This window comes from Triticum dicoccoides, chromosome 4B (genome assembly GCF_002162155.2).
Source record: "Triticum dicoccoides isolate Atlit2015 ecotype Zavitan chromosome 4B, WEW_v2.0, whole genome shotgun sequence".
Classification (NCBI taxonomy): Eukaryota; Viridiplantae; Streptophyta; class Magnoliopsida; order Poales; family Poaceae; genus Triticum; species Triticum dicoccoides.
This window is the reverse complement of record NC_041387.1, coordinates 63,824,484-63,840,452: the sequence shown is the minus strand read 5'-3', so window position 1 is coordinate 63,840,452 and position 15,969 is coordinate 63,824,484. Positions and strand designations below refer to the sequence as shown.

At 44.1% G+C, this 15,969-nt stretch overlaps 1 protein-coding gene across 1 annotated transcript in view; it reads right to left on the bottom strand.

The window, feature by feature from the left end:
• Nucleotides 1-3,981: 3,981 nt before the first annotated feature.
• The window catches only part of LOC119293346, a 22,035-nt gene continuing 10,047 nt past the window's right edge, over nucleotides 3,982-15,969 (bottom strand). Inside the window, exon 4 of the mRNA XM_037571847.1 lies at nucleotides 3,982-4,553. Within this exon, the coding sequence (XP_037427744.1) occupies nucleotides 4,482-4,553 (72 nt within the window). The 3' untranslated portion in view covers nucleotides 3,982-4,481. The remainder of the gene's footprint in view (nucleotides 4,554-15,969) is intronic.

Sequence of the window (15,969 nt, the reverse complement as noted above, 5' to 3'; positions counted from 1 at the left end):
TAGTCTAACAGAAATTGCAACAGAAAATAGCCCAAGAAATTAAATTAACATACCAATCAACATAAACATCTAAGTGGTAGCAATTCACTGCTCATAGTTTTGTTTTTTCGCTGCTTATAGCCGCTCAATGATTCCTCGTGTGTCTTGTACGGGGTTCGGAGCTCTTCCCTTAGGGTTGGTCGAAAAAGAGCCATGTTGTTCAGATCGCGACAGTGATGTGATCCGTCCTTCATGGTCAGGATCCTCTGGTACATCTCATAGCTATGTATGAACCCTTTGCTGCATATCTTAAGTGCAACAGAGAAGTGAATGTTTTGCACTCCTAGTAGTTGTGGATTTGTTTGGGGAATGTGTCTTCAAGTCCTTGTATGAGTAGTCTATGATGGCTATTTCGATCTCCTCCTTGGAGTCCCTTTTGATGCCACCTTTGATTTTGACCGAGCGGGCCGAAAGACTTACTGGGCTCGGATGCTATCTTCGCACTCAGTGTCGGATAGTTGTTGGGTCATGGGCTGGGTTTACGATGAGTGGGACCGAAGCAAAAAAAGAGGCTAATGTGTAGGCCCAATATGAGCATACACTGGCAGGTAGGACCCGAGTCAACAAGTGGTCCACCTGTCATGTTTGTTTGGCGGTCGACGTCTTCTTCATGCCGCGTGACACTCCAATGACGATTCCCGTGGCTATGGGCCACCATTTGTGATGCTCGACTTATCCAGGTGCTCGCGAGAAGGATGTGGAGACCATGGTGCACTGCTAAAATGGTGGGGAAGGCTGACAACGATGAGAAGCTCGATGACGTGCTTGACTCTGGTGAGTTTTGTTGGGTAGGTCTCCAGAGACTCACTAAGATTCAAAAGAGGATTGTTAGGGTTTTGTCGTGATCCTAACCGAGCTTCGCTGGGAGGAGGGGTTCGGGCTTGAGTTGCATTGCTCGCTCTTGTTAGAAAATAGGCAAAGGTTCATAGACAAGTTTGAGCTAACGACAAGGGTAGGGTGCAATTTTACCTCACGAGGAGCTCTTTGATGGTCAGAGTGAGACCCCCACGAGAGAGAGAGAGAGGTAGTCGGAGATGGCTTGATTAGAGGGAGAGACTCATGAGATGGAGGCACTCGAAGATGGCTTATAGAGTAGCGAGGGAGGCACATGCATTAAATGTGGATGAGGAGTGAGGGCATTTCCTAAAAGCTAGTTGCTTTGGAGAAGTTCTTTGTAGGTGCACGGACCCATGAAGAAAATGTAGAACAAATAATGGACATCTCCATTCCATTATTTATTTCACATTTCTACGCTAGAGAAAGACATCCCTTAAATGTTTTCACCATGATACACTAAACACACTCGGCCCTCATGTCGGTCCTCATGGGTGACCAAAACCTAGCCCTTCAATCCTCCTCCCCTCCCCTTTCTCCCTCCCCTGTTGATACTTGAGGAACTCGCCGGCGCATTGTGCGACAATTGGTGAAGGTGGTAGCAAGGTCATGTGTAATAGACCAAGATTATCCCTAATATTTAGGGATTGATTGTGCATCATGAGCATCTCATAAGAATCATTCTAATTAATTTTAATTTAAAAATACAATAATTTCAACCCTCAACTTTATTAAAAGGTTAAAACCCTAACACATCCTCAGTGAGCCCCAAATGCCCTTCTCAACCCTAAAGTTTTGGCATGGACTTCATCCATATGTATATGGACTCATCCAAAAAAATACATGGATTGAAATGGTTTAAATCATCAAACCATAATTAAAAAGCTATTTAAATAAAATTCATAGATCTTTGATCTACTTAAAATGAGGTGCATTCACTTGATGAAATCTCTTGAAACCCTGTCACGGACCAAACATCACTCGGTGAAATTTGGCATCTGAATCTGCCTCCCGACTTTTCCTTTTTTAAGAACCTTCAGTCTCTTGGATTTTCTTTGGATCATTGGTGCATGACCTTGGTGATTCAGCAAGCTCTCTCCCATGGAACCATGAACCTTCTCAAAGACACTTTTGACCCCAAGATGATTTCTTGGGTTTATCTCTAAAACCCTAATGCCACTTTTGACCCCAAGATGATTTCTTGGGTTTATCTCTAAAACCCTAATGCCACTTTTGACCCCAAGATGATTTCTTGGGTTCTCTATTTTGAATATTCCCTTTATGACCATCATTGGCTAGAAGCAACAATCCTGGCTTTATATAAAGTGGCATTGGGGTTTTAGAGATAAACCCAAGAAATGATCTTGGGGTCAAAAGTGCCTTGACAAGGTTCATGGTTCCATGGGAGAGAGCTTGCTAAATTACCAAGGCCAGACACCAAAGATCTAAAGAAAATCCAAGAGATTCAAGGCTCTTAAAAAAGGAAAAGCTGGGAGACAGATTCAGATGCCAAATTTTAAAGTGATGTTCGGTCTGTGACAGGGTTTCAAGAGATTTCATCAAGTGAATGACCCTCATTTTAAGTAGATCAAAGATATGTGCATTTTATTTAAATTGCTTTTTAATTAAGGTTTGATGATTTAAACCATTTCAATCCATGTATTTTTTTTGTTGGGATGAGTCCATATACATATGGACGATGGACGAAGTCCATGCCAAAACTTTAGGCTTGAGAAGGGCATTTTGGGATCGTTGAAGATGTGTTAGGGTTTTAACCTTTTAATAAAGTTGAGGGTTGAAATTATCATATTTTCAAATTAAAATTAATTAAAATGATGCTTATGAGATGCTCATGATGCACAATCAATTCCTAAATAATAGGGATAATCTTCGCCTGTCACATAGGACCTTGCCACCACCTTCACCAATTATCGCGTGATGCACCGGTGAGTTCCTCGGGTGGAGACAAAGAGCGAGAAAGGGGAGGGGAGGAGGATCGAAGGGCTAGGGTTTGGTCGCCCATGAGGACCAAAAGCGAAGGTCGAGTGTGTTTAGTGTATCATGGTGGAAAGATTTAAGGGATGTCTTTATCCGGCGTAGAAATGTGAAATAAATAATGGAATGGAGGTGTCCATTATTTGTTCTACATTTTCTTCATGGGTTCATGCACCTAGTCTTGTAGGTATTCTTTCCCAGGCATGGCATACTTAGTCTTATTGACTTTGAAGCTGCACTTCATAATTTCATGAGTATAACCTCAAGACTCTGGGGGACATTACATATTTTGAGTTCCCTTCACCTTTGTTAGAATGGATGGGGAAGGCTTTTCTTCATGGATATATATTCAGCAGAGAGCAGGGTGACAAAATAGTGGCATGAGCAAGCGATCACATGGAAAATCAGAGAAAAATTGAAAAGTGTTGGCAACATGCCAATCTCTCACCCTGGATCCCCGAGAGGGGTCTCAAGGCATCATGCATCTGCTAGTCTCCAAAGCTCCATGGCCCTATTTGGTTGAGCTTTAGGGACCAAATTCAGTTTTGCCAGTGAAGCTAAATTTGTAATATGAAACAAACAACTACTCCCTCCATTTTTAAATATATGCCTTCTTTCGAGATTCCAATGCGGTCTAAATATTGAGCATGCAAAAAGAGTGAATTTACACAAGAAAATACGTCTATATACATTCGTATGTAGCCCGTATTGGAATCTCTAAAAGCCTTATATCTAGGAACAAAGGGAGCATTTGAAAACAACTTTGTTAGTGAAGCCAAAGTTGCCGGTGAAACTTAGTCATAACCTGATACAAACAACTATTCTCAATCAACTTTTGCCAGTGAAGCTGAATCTGGATTTAGTTCATTTTTAGTGCAGTTTGCTGAAGAACCTCGGAGTGTACTTCGTGGCAAAGTTTATTCAGCTTTGCCAAATCCATAGGTGATTTGAATCCAATCAAACCTGAAACAAAGGAAACAACTTGGCCACCAAAGAGAATCCACAAGTGATATCAATCCTATCATATCTGAAACAAATAGGGCCATAGAGACGCCACGTAAGCAGTAACAATTTGGTACGAAAGACTAAAGCAGTTGCCCTATTAGACGCCATGTCAACAAGTGGCACACCAACGTCGGGTTCTTTTTTTAGAAAAAAACCTTGATTAAACGACATATATTTTCAGTAAGTCCTCAACGACACGGGGTGGAATGGAATCTTGTAAAAATGACCTCATGTTGCCATGAAATAGAACTACGTTAGATAACCCTCCCCATAGAGGTTGTTGTTGTATGTGCAGAGAAGAATTCTTCAATAAGATTACACAAAGCACCATCAGCATTGCAGTACAAAATTCCACCAAGTTTCAATAACATACTTCAACTAGACAAATACTCATTGTTCAAAAACATGCTACATCAGTTCAGTGATACACATAAGATGCACAACGGTGATTGATTTGGTGTAGAATCCCACCTCGCCGTCGTTCCTCAAACCGCCGCCACCGCTCATGCTGTTATCGCTGCCTCGAGGGTTTCATGGCGCCACCACTACCTGGGAGAGCTTCATGTCGCCGCCTGGGAGACCGGGGATGCCACGACCACCACCCTCTTTCATGACGCCAAGGGCCATGTGATACTGGCGTGCTGCATGGCCACGGAGAGCCCTTGATGGTGGGAGTGCGGCTGCAGGTAGGAATTTGGGCTCAAGGTTGAGAATTACAGAATGGGGAGGTGGGACCTTATAACGCATTTACATAATGACATGGTGTTTTCTATAAAAAAAATAGCGCTGGCGCGTGCCACTCATTGACGTGGCATCTAATCTAGCAGTTGCTCGAGTTTTTTTATCAAATTGTTACTGCGTCATGAGTTCAGTGACCGCTTTTATGGGGTTTTCAAGTTTGTGTATGGATCTGTTAATGTTGTGCAAGTTCATCTACCAATGGTCATATTAACTCAACTTTTATGTTTCTATAATTTGCTTCTGCTACCTTCCTTGATTGGGGCATCCCAATTTTTAGTCTGTGACCAGTGCATTCACAATTTTAAAGTTCCTAAATGCTAGATAATGCAGCTGCACTATTTGGTGGAGTCAGGTGCATGCATGTGAGCCGTCCGATGTTGATTCAATTGCGCTACATGACAAACTGTTAGAAAATGGCCTCCTTCCCCCACGTGATGTACCTGGAATCATCAGGTGTTGGGTGGTCTCTAAAGATTAACTGCATGCATATGCTGATGTCATCCCACTTTATTCCGTCTCATTTTTTTCAAAAAGCTATAACTTTTGAACCGAGCATCAGAACGTAGATCTGTTCTCACCATTAGGTTTCTCGCAACGAGATTTTTCAAACCTAGATCCCATATGAGTAGGTTTCGATGATTTTTTAAAGCAATTTTGGCTCTAGTTGAGGCAACTTTATGCTAAACAGAAGCAAATTTCTTGCGTCATGTGTACTAGTGAATTTACTAAGCAAGTATATCGTAGAAAACATAGAAACCATGTCGGAAAAAAATTCATCATATGTAGGCAATTGAACATCATCATAAGCAACTTTTGGTATCACATGGAGGCAACTTTCGGTACTAAAGGAGGCAACTTGTGTTATGAAGGTGCATTCAACATATATTATGCATACGATGTCCTATTATCGCATATCCATATTTTGTAAAAGGAGATAAACATGTCTCCCAGTTGTCTACCATTTTTATGGAGTTGCCTATTACGAAAATCCGGGGGGGTCTTGTCCAGATGCATGGCATTTTTGTTTGAATCAGTGCAATAATTTTTGCAGTCAATAGATTGGCAATTATGTGAATTATGGGGGACAAAGCAATCGCTTGGATTTGCTAGCAGAGTTTCTCGAGTTGTAATGCAGTTTCTTGGTTTGGTATGGGGACAAAGTTGTCGCTTGGATTTTCTAGAAGACTTGCATCATGTCATAATGCAGTTATTTAGTTTCGTTAGGACAGTTGCTTGGTTTTTGCTTGGGAAGTATTGCACGGTGTTTGGGTAATGTAGTCGCTTGGAATTGCTAGGGCAGTTGGAAGACGTATCCTGTGAAACGATTGAACTGGTGCACCAGATGCACCGATAGGTCATGGGCCATTGGATGAAATATAAATGGACCAGATGTATCACAAGATGAGTGGCTCGTACATTTTACACCTTGGACCTTGTAGAGTTGGTAAATTGCATGGATAGTCCTGAACAAACATGTCGTATCTTTCTTTGCCTGCCTCCTGTACCTCTTTCTGTACCAGGATGATAAGCTGCGAGCTTTGGGTTCCCCAAGTTTGCTCGGTTGCGTCTCTTTCCCCATCACTCCTTGACAACTCAACCTTCTACCCCCTCTCTCTCTCTTGTACGTAATTCCGGCACCGGCGCGGCGTCGTTAAAGCACTAGCACCCCTCCTCTCCTGTGAAACGGCTGCGTCCATCTAAGATGCCATTGCTGCCGATGAGTGTGTAAATGTAGCGCCGCTATATTGTAGCTTCAGGGATTGATGAAGCTATGTACCTAGGGTAGGGTTATGGACCTGTCCAAACTACCCTCCCCAAGGACATCTCTAGAAGAAACCACCTGTCAATCGACTCAGAAGCGTTCCACTCGACGGACTCGAAGACACTCGACCATGAAGCCAACCACTCGACAACCAGAAGATCTAAAGTCACTCTGTACACAAACGGACGGCCATTGAGTAGCTTTAATGGTCATCATAGTACTTTATTTGTGGCGTTACCAGTAACGCCCGACCTTAATGTACCTTAAACCCTACATAACTGAGGGCCAGAGGGGTCTGGCGAACTCTATATAAGCCACCCCCTCCTTAGTGTAAAGGGTTCGCTCCCCTGTAACTCATACACACATAATCCAGTCGACCGCCTCCGGGCTCCGAGATGTAGGGCTGTTACTTCCTCCGAGAAGGGCCTAAACTCGTAAATCTCTTGCGTATACAACTACTCCATAGCTAGGATCTTGCCTCTCCATACCTACCCCCCTACATTACTGTCAGACTTAGAACCACGACAGTTGGTGCCCACCGTGGGTCCGGTGTCTTAGCGACTTATTGGAGAAGTTGCGATTTTTCCGATCTCCTTCATCATGGTTTCAGGCGGAGTTTTGGTTGAGGGCCGTGAGATCCGTCTCGGCGCGCTCACGTTCATCGCCGATGACTCCGCTTGGCTTCAGGAGGCTCCGCTCGACATCGACGCGCTCCTAGTCCGCGGAGCGACGCACTTTCGCGCGTGCGTCTGCGGCGTCCTCCTGCGGTAACCGGCGACCCAGTATCGGTCGGCCCCTGTGTCGTCCTCCCTCCCTGTTTCCTGCTGGTGCAAGCGCTCCGGTCAGTCGAGGCTTCAGCGGTGGGTGAGGCACGCGGTCGCTCGCCAGCCGGCCACCCCCCAAGTCGCGGTAATCGAGCCCGACGAATCTCTCTACGGCCTATTTGACCTGTCGACTGGCTCCGCGGAGACTGCATCCGAGTGTGACAGTAGTGATCCAGCGGTGGAGGTTCTGATGGTCGATGGACCATGCAGTCCTCCCGGTTTTCGCCACACCGACGGAGGCGACGGCGGAGGTGATCCGTCGCATGCCCATGAAGAATATCTCCCCGAGCCCCTCACTTCGCTGCAAAGGGAAGATCTTCACCGCCGGAACATGGATGTGCTGCACACTCCTATCATTGGAGAAACCCCCGAGGCTCGTGCCTTAGAGGACGCGCGCTTGGCTAACTTGGCTGAGCGCACTTGACTGGAGAACCTTCAGCGAGCACTCGACGAGCGTGCGCGGCAACGGGTTCCAGAATCCAGTCGACGTCAACTCTTTCCACCACCGACCCAGGTATATCGAACTCCGATTCAGAATTTAGCAGCTATAGCCCGTATAGCAGAGTCGATTCAGCCTTCTGAAGGAAACATGCCCTAGAGGCAATAATAAAGTTATTATTTATTTCCTCATATCATGATAAATGTTTATTATTCATGCTAGAATTGTATTAACCGGAAACATGATACATGTGTGAATACATAGACAAACATAGTGTCACTAGTATGCCTCTACTTGAACTAGCTCATTGATCAAAGATGGTTATGTTTTCTAACCATAGGCATGTGTTGTTATTTGATTAATGGGATCACATCATTAGGAGAATGATGTGATTGACTTGACCCATTCCATTAGCTTAGCACTTGATCATTTAGTATGTTGCTATTGCTTTCTTCATGACTTATACAAAGTTCCTGCAACTATGAGATTGTGCAACTCCCGTTTACCGGAGGAACACTTTGTGTGCTACCAAACGTCACAACGTAATTGGGTGATTATAAAGGTGCTCTACAGGTGTCTCCAAAGGTACATGTTGAGTTGGCATAATTCGAGATTAGGTTTTGTCACTTCGATTGTCGGAGAGGTATCTCTGGGCCCTCTCGGTAATACTCATCACCTAAGCCTTGCAAGCATTGTAACTAATGAGTTAGTTATGAGATGATGTATTACGGAACGAGTAAAGAGACTTGCCGGTAACGAGATTGAACTAGGTATTGGATACCGACGATCGAATCTCGGGCAAGTAACATACCGATGACAAAGGGAACAACGTATGTTGTTATGCGGTTTGACCGATAAAGATCTTCGTAGAATATGTGGGAACCAATATGAACATCCAGGTTCCGCTATTGGTTATTGACCGAGAATAGTTCTAGGTCATGTCTACATAGTTCTCGAACCCGTAGGGTCCGCACGCTTAACGTTACAATGACAGTTTTATTATGACTTTATAAGTTTTGATGTACCGAAGGTTGTTCGGAGTCCCGAATGTGATCACGCCCATGACGAGGAGTCTCGAAATGGTCAAGACATAAAGATTGATATATTGGATGACTATATTTGGACAGCGGAAGTGTTCCGGGTGTTTTCGGAGAAAAACCGGAGTATCGGAGGGTTACCGGAACCCCCCCGAGAAGTAATGGGCCTTGATGGGCCCTAGTGGAGAGAGAGAGGGGCTGGCCAGGGCAAGAGGCGCGCCCCCTCCCCTTGAGTCCGAATAGGACAAGGAAGGGGGGCGGCGCCCCCCTTGCCTTCCCCCTCTCCCACTGCTTCCTTCCCCCTCCTTCTTGGAATAGGAAAGGGAGGGGGCAAACCTACTTGGAGTAGGTTTCCCCCTCCTAGGGCGCGCCTCCCCTTAGGCCGGCCCCCTCCTCCTCTCCCCCTTTATATACGGGGGAAGGGGGCACCCCATATACACACAAGTTGATCTACGGATCGTTCCTTAGCCGTGTGCGGTGCCCCCCTCCACCATATTCCACCTCGGTCATATCGTCGCGGAGTTTAGGCGAAGCCCTGCGCCGGTAGAACATCATCATCGTCACCACGCCGTCGTGCTGACGGAACTCATCCCCGACGCTTAGCTCGATTGGAGCCCAGGGAACGTAATCGAGCTGAACGTGTGCTGAACACGGAGGTGTCGTACGTTCGGTGCTTGGATCGGTCGATTCGTGAAGACGTACGACTACATCAACCGCGTTGTCATAACGCTTCCGCTTAACAGTCTACGAGGGTACGTAGATAATTCTCTGCCCTCTCGTTGCTATGCCATCACCATGATCTTGCGTGTGCGTAGGAATTTTTTTGAAATTACTACGTTCCCCAACAGTGGCATCCGAGCATAGGTTTTATGCGTTGATGTTATATGCACGAGTAGAACACAAGTGAGTTGTGGGCGATACAAGTCATACTGCTTACCAGCATGTCATATTTTGGTTCGGCGGTATTGTGAGATGAAGCGGCCCGGACCGACATTACGCGTACGCTTACGCGAGACTGGTTTCACCGTTACGAGCACTCATGCTTAAAGGTGGCTGGCGGGTGTCTGTCTCTCTCACTTTAGCTGGATCGAGTGTGGCTACGCCCGGTCCTTGCGAAGGTTAAAACAGCACTAACTTGACGAACTATCGTTGTGGTTTTTGATGCGTAGGTAAGAACGGTTCTTGCTAAGCCCGTAGCAGCCACGTAAAATTTGCAACAACAAAGTAGAGGACGTCTAACTTGTTTTTGCAGGGCATGTTGTGATGTGATATGGTCAAGACGTGATGCTATATTTTATTGTATGAGATGATCATGTTTTGTAACCGAAGTTATCGGCAACTGGCAGGAGCCATATGGTTGTCGCTTTATTGTATGAAATGCAAACGCCCTGTAATTGCTTTACTTTATCACTAAGCGGTAGCGATAGTCGTAGAAGCAATAGATGGCGTAACGACAACGATGCTACGATGGAGATCAAGGTGTCGCGCCGGTGACGATGGTGATCATGACGGTGCTTCGAAGATGGAGATCACAAGCACAAGATGATGATGGCCATATCATGTCACTTATATTGATTGCATGTGATGTTTATCCTTTATGCATCTTATCTTGCTTTGATTGACGGTAGCATTTTAAGATGATCTCTCACTAATTATCAAGAAGTGTTCTCCCCGAGTATGCACCGTTGCGAAAGTTCTTCGTGCTGAGACACCACGTGATGATCGGGTGTGATAGGCTCTACATTCAAATACAACGGGTGCAAAACAGTTGCACACGCGGAATACTCAGGTTATACTTGACGAGCCTAGCATATACAGATATGGCCTCGGAACACGGAGACCGAAAGGTCGAACGTGAATCATATAGTAGATATGATCAACATAGTGATGTTCACCATTGAAACTACTGCATCTCACGTGATGATCGGACATGGTTTAGTTGATTTGGATCACGTGATCACTTAGATGACTAGAGAAATGTCTGTCTAAGTGGGAGTTCTTAAGTAATATGATTAATTGAACTTAAATTTATCATGAACTTAGTACCTGATAGTATTTTGCTTGTCTATGTTTGTTTGTAGATAGATGGCTCGTGCTGTTGTTCCGTTGAATTTTAATGTGTTCCTTGAGAAAGCAAAGTTGAAAGATGATGGTAGCAATTACACGGACTGGGTCCGTAACTTGAGGATTATCCTCATTGCTGCACAGAAGAATTACGTCCTGGAAGAACCGCTGGGTGCCAGGCCTGCTGTAGGAGCAACCAGATGTTGTGAACGTCTGGCAGAGCAAAGCTGATGACTACTCTATAGTTCAGTGTGCCATGCTTTACGGCTTAGAACCGGGCCTTCAACGACGTTTTGAACATCATGGAGCATATGAGATGTTCCAGGAGTTGAAGTTAATATTTCAAGCAAATGCCCGGATTGAGAGATATGAAGTCTCCAATAAGTTCTACAGCTGCAAGATGGAGGAGAATAGTTCTGTCAGTGAGCATATACTCAAAATGTCTGGGTATAATAATCACTTGATTCAACTGGGAGTTAATCTTCCGGATGATAGCGTCATTGACAGAATTCTCCAATCACTGCCACCAAGCTACAAGAGCTTTGTGATGAACTATAATATGCAAGGGATGAACAAGACAATTCCCGAGCTCTTCGCAATGCTAAAGGCTGCGGAGGTAGAAATCAAAAAGGAGCATCAAGTGTTGATGGTTAACAAGACCACTAGTTTCAAGAAAAAGGGGAAAGGGAAGAAGAAGGGGAACTTCAAGAAGAACAGCAAGCAAGTTGCTTCTCAAGAGAAGAAACCCAAGTCTGGACCTAAGCCTGAAACTGAGTGCTTCTACTGCAAGCAGACTGGTCACTGGAAGCGGAACTCCCTCAAATATTTGGCAGATAAGAAGGATGGCAAAGTGAACAAAGGTATATGTGATATACATGTTATTGATGTGTACCTTACTAATGCTCGCAGTAGCACCTGGGTATTTGATACTGGTTCTGTTGCTAATATTTGCAACTCGAAACAGGGACTACGGATTAAGCGAAGATTGGCTAAGGACGAGGTGATGATGCGCGTGGGAAATGGTTCCAAAGTCGATGTGATCGCGGTCGGCACGCTACCTCTACATCTACCATCGGGATTAGATTTAGACCTAAATAATTGTTATTTGGTGCCAGCATTGAGCATGAACATTATATCTGGATCTTGTTTGATGCGAGATGGTTATTCATTTAAATCAGAGAATAATGGTTGTTCTATTTATATGAGTAATATCTTTTATGGTCATGCACCCTTGAAGAGTGGTCTATTTTTATTGAATATCGATAGTAGTGATACACATATTCATAGTGTTGAAACCAAAAGATGCAGAGTTGATAACGATGGTGCAACTTATTTGTGGCACTGCCGTTTAGCTCATATCGGTGTAAAGCGCATGAAGAAACTCCATACTGATGGGTTTTTGGAATCACTTGATCATGAATCACTTGCTACTTGCGAACCGTGCCTCATGGGCAAGATGACTAAAATGCCGTTCTCCGGAACTATGGAGCGAGCAACTGATTTGTTGGAGATCATACATACTGATGTTTCTGGTCCAATGAATGTTGAGGCTCGTGGCGGGTATCGTTATTTTCTCACCTTCACAGATGATTTGAGCAGATATGGGTATATCTACTTAATGAAACACAAGTCTGAAACATTTGAAAAGTTCAAAGAATTTCAGAGTGAAGTGGAAAATCATCGTAACAAGAAAATAAAGTTTCTACAATCTGATCATGGAGGAGAATATTTGAGTTACGAGTTTGGTCTACACTTGAAACAATGCGGAATAGTTTCGCAACTCACGCCACCCGGAACACCACAACGAAATGGTGTGTCCGAACGTCGTAATCGTACTTTACTAGATATGGTGCGATCTATGATGTCTCTTACTGATTTACCGCTATCGTTTTGGGGTTATGCTTTAGAGACAGCCGCATTCACGTTAAATAGGGCACCATCAAAATCCGTTGAGACGACGCCTTATGAACTGTGGTTTGGCAAGAAACCAAAGTTGTCGTTTCTTAAAGTTTGGGGCTGCGATGCTTATGTGAAGAAACTTCAACCAGATAAGCTCGAACCCAAATCGGAGAAATGTGTCTTCATAGGATACCCAAAAGAGACTATTGGGTACACCTTCTATCACAGATCTGAGGGCAAGATTTTCGTTGCTAAAATCGGATCCTTTCTAGAGAAGGAGTTTCTCTCGAAAGAGGTGAGTGCGAGGAAAGTAGAACTTAATGAGATAACTGTATCTACTCCCTTGTTGGAAAGTAGTTCATCACAAGAACCGGTTCATGTGACAACTACACCAACTAGTGAGGAAGCTAATGATATTGATCATGAAACTTCAGATCAAGTTTCTACTGAACCTCGTAGGTCTACCAGAGTAAGATCCGCACCAGAGTGGTACGGTAATCCTATTCTGGAAGTCATGTTACTTGACCATGATGAACCTACGAACTATGAGGAAGCGATGATGAGCCCAGATTCCGCAAAATGGCTAGAGACCATGAAATCTGAGATGGGATCCATGTATGAAAACAAAGTATGGACTTTGGTTGACTTGCCCGATGATCGGCAAGCCATTGAGAATAAATGGATCTTTAAGAAGAAGACTGACGCTGATGGTAATGTAACTGTCTATAAAGCTCGACTTGTTGCGAAAGGTTTTCGACAAGTTCAAGGGGTTGACTACGATGAGACTTTCTCACCCATAGCGATGCTTAAGTCTGTCCGAATCATGTTAGCTATTGATGCATTTCATGATTATGAAATTTGGCAAATGGATGTCAAAACTGCATTCTTGAATGGATTTCTGGAAGAAGAGTTGTATATGATGCAACCAGAAGGTTTTGTTGATCCAAAAGGTGCTAACAAAGTGTGCAAGCTCCAGCGATCCATTTATGGACTGGTGCAAGCATCTCGGAGTTGGAATAAACGTTTTGATAGTGTGATCAAAGCATATGGTTTTATACAGACTTTTGGAGAATCCTGTATTTACAAGAAAGTGAGTGGGAGCTCTGTAGCATTTCTAATATTATATGTGGATGACATATTGTTGATTGCAAATGATATAGAATTTTTTGATAGCATAAAAGGATACTTGAATAAAAGTTTTTCAATGAAAGACCTCGGTGAAGCTGCTTACATATTGGGCATTAAGATCTATAGAGATAGATCAAGACGCTTGATTGGACTTTCACAAAGCACGTACCTTGATAAAGTATTGAAAAGGTTCAATATGGAACAGGCAAAGAAAGGGTTCTTGCCTGTATTACAAGGTATAAAGTTGAGTCAGACTCAATTCCCGACCACTGCAGAAGATAGAGAGAAAATGAAAGGAGTTCCCTATGCTTCAGCCATAGGCTCTATCATGTATGCAATGCTGTGTACCAGACCTGATGTGTGCCTTGCTATTAGTTTGGCATGGAGGTACCAAAGTAATCCAGGAGTGGGTCACTAGACAACGGTCAAGAACATCCTGAAATACCTGAAAAGGACTAAGGATATGTTTCTCATATATGGAGGTGACAAAGAGCTAGTCGTAAATGGTTACGTCGATGCAAGCTTTGACACTGATCCGGACGATTCTAAATCGCAAACCGGATACGTATTTTTATTAAATGGTGGAGCTGTAAGTTGGTGCAGTTCTAAACAAAGTGTCGTGGCGGGATCTACATGTGAAGCGGAGTACATAGCTGCTTTGGAAGCAGCAAATGAAGGAGTCTGGATGAAGGAGTTCATTTCCAATCTAGGTGTTGTACCTAGTGCATCGGGACCAATGAAGATCTTCTGTGACAATACTGGTGCAATTGCCTTGGCAAAGGAATCCAGATTTCACAAGAGGACCAAGCACATCAAGAGACGCTTCAATTCCATTCGGGACCAAGTCCAAGTGGGAGACATAGAGATTTGCAAGATACATACGGATCTGAATGTTGCAGACCCGTTGACTAAGCCTCTCTCACGAGCAAAACATGATCAGCACCAAGACTCCATGGGTGTTAGAATCATTACTATGTAATCTAGATTATTGACTCTAGTGCAAGTGGGAGACTGAAGGAAATATGCCCTAGAGGCAATAATAAAGTTATTATTTATTTCCTCATATCATGATAAATGTTTATTATTCATGCTAGAATTGTATTAACCGGAAACATGATACATGTGTGAATACATAGACAAACATAGTGTCACTAGTATGCCTCTACTTGAACTAGCTCATTGATCAAAGATGGTTATGTTTTCTAACCATAGGCATGTGTTGTCATTTGATTAATGGGATCACATCATTAGGAGAATGATGTGATTGACTTGACCCATTCCGTTAGCTTAGCACTTGATCGTTTAGTATGTTGCTATTGCTTTCTTCATGACTTATACAAAGTTCCTGCAACTATGAGATTGTGCAACTCCCGTTTACCGAAGGAACACTTTGTGTGCTACCAAACGTCACAACGTAATTGGGTGATTATAAAGGTGCTCTACAGGTGTCTCCAAAGGTACATGTTGAGTTGGCATAATTCGAGATTAGGTTTTGTCACATCGATTGTCGGAGAGGTATCTCTGGGCCCTCTCGGTAATACTCATCACCTAAGCCTTGCAAGCATTGTAACTAATGAGTTAGTTATGAGATGATGTATTACGGAACGAGTAAAGAGACTTGCCGGTAACGAGATTGAACTAGGTATTGGATACCGACGATCGAATCTCGGGCAAGTAACATACCGATGACAAAGGGAACAACGTATGTTGTTATGCAGTTTGACCGATAAAGATCTTCGTAGAATATGTGGGAACCAATATGAACATCTAGGTTCCGCTATTGGTTATTGACCGAGAATAGTTCTAGGTCATGTCTACATAGTTCTCGAACCCGTAGGGTCCGCACGCTTAACGTTACGATGACAGTTTTATTATGAGTTTATAAGTTTTGATGTACCGAAGGTTGTTCGGAGTCCCGTATGTGATCACGGACATGACGAGGAGTCTCGAAATGGTCAAGACATAAAGATTGATATATTGGATGACTATATTCGGACACCGGAAGTGTTCCGGGTGTTTTCGGAGAAAAATCGGAGTACCGGAGGGTTACCGGAACCCCCCCCCCCCCCGGGAAGTAATGGGCCTTGATGGGCCCTAGTGGAGAGAGAGAGGGGCCGGCCAGGGCAAGAGGCGCGCCCCCTCCCCTTGAGTCCGAATAGGACAAGGAAGGGGGGGGGGGCGCCCCCCTTGCCTTCCCCCTCT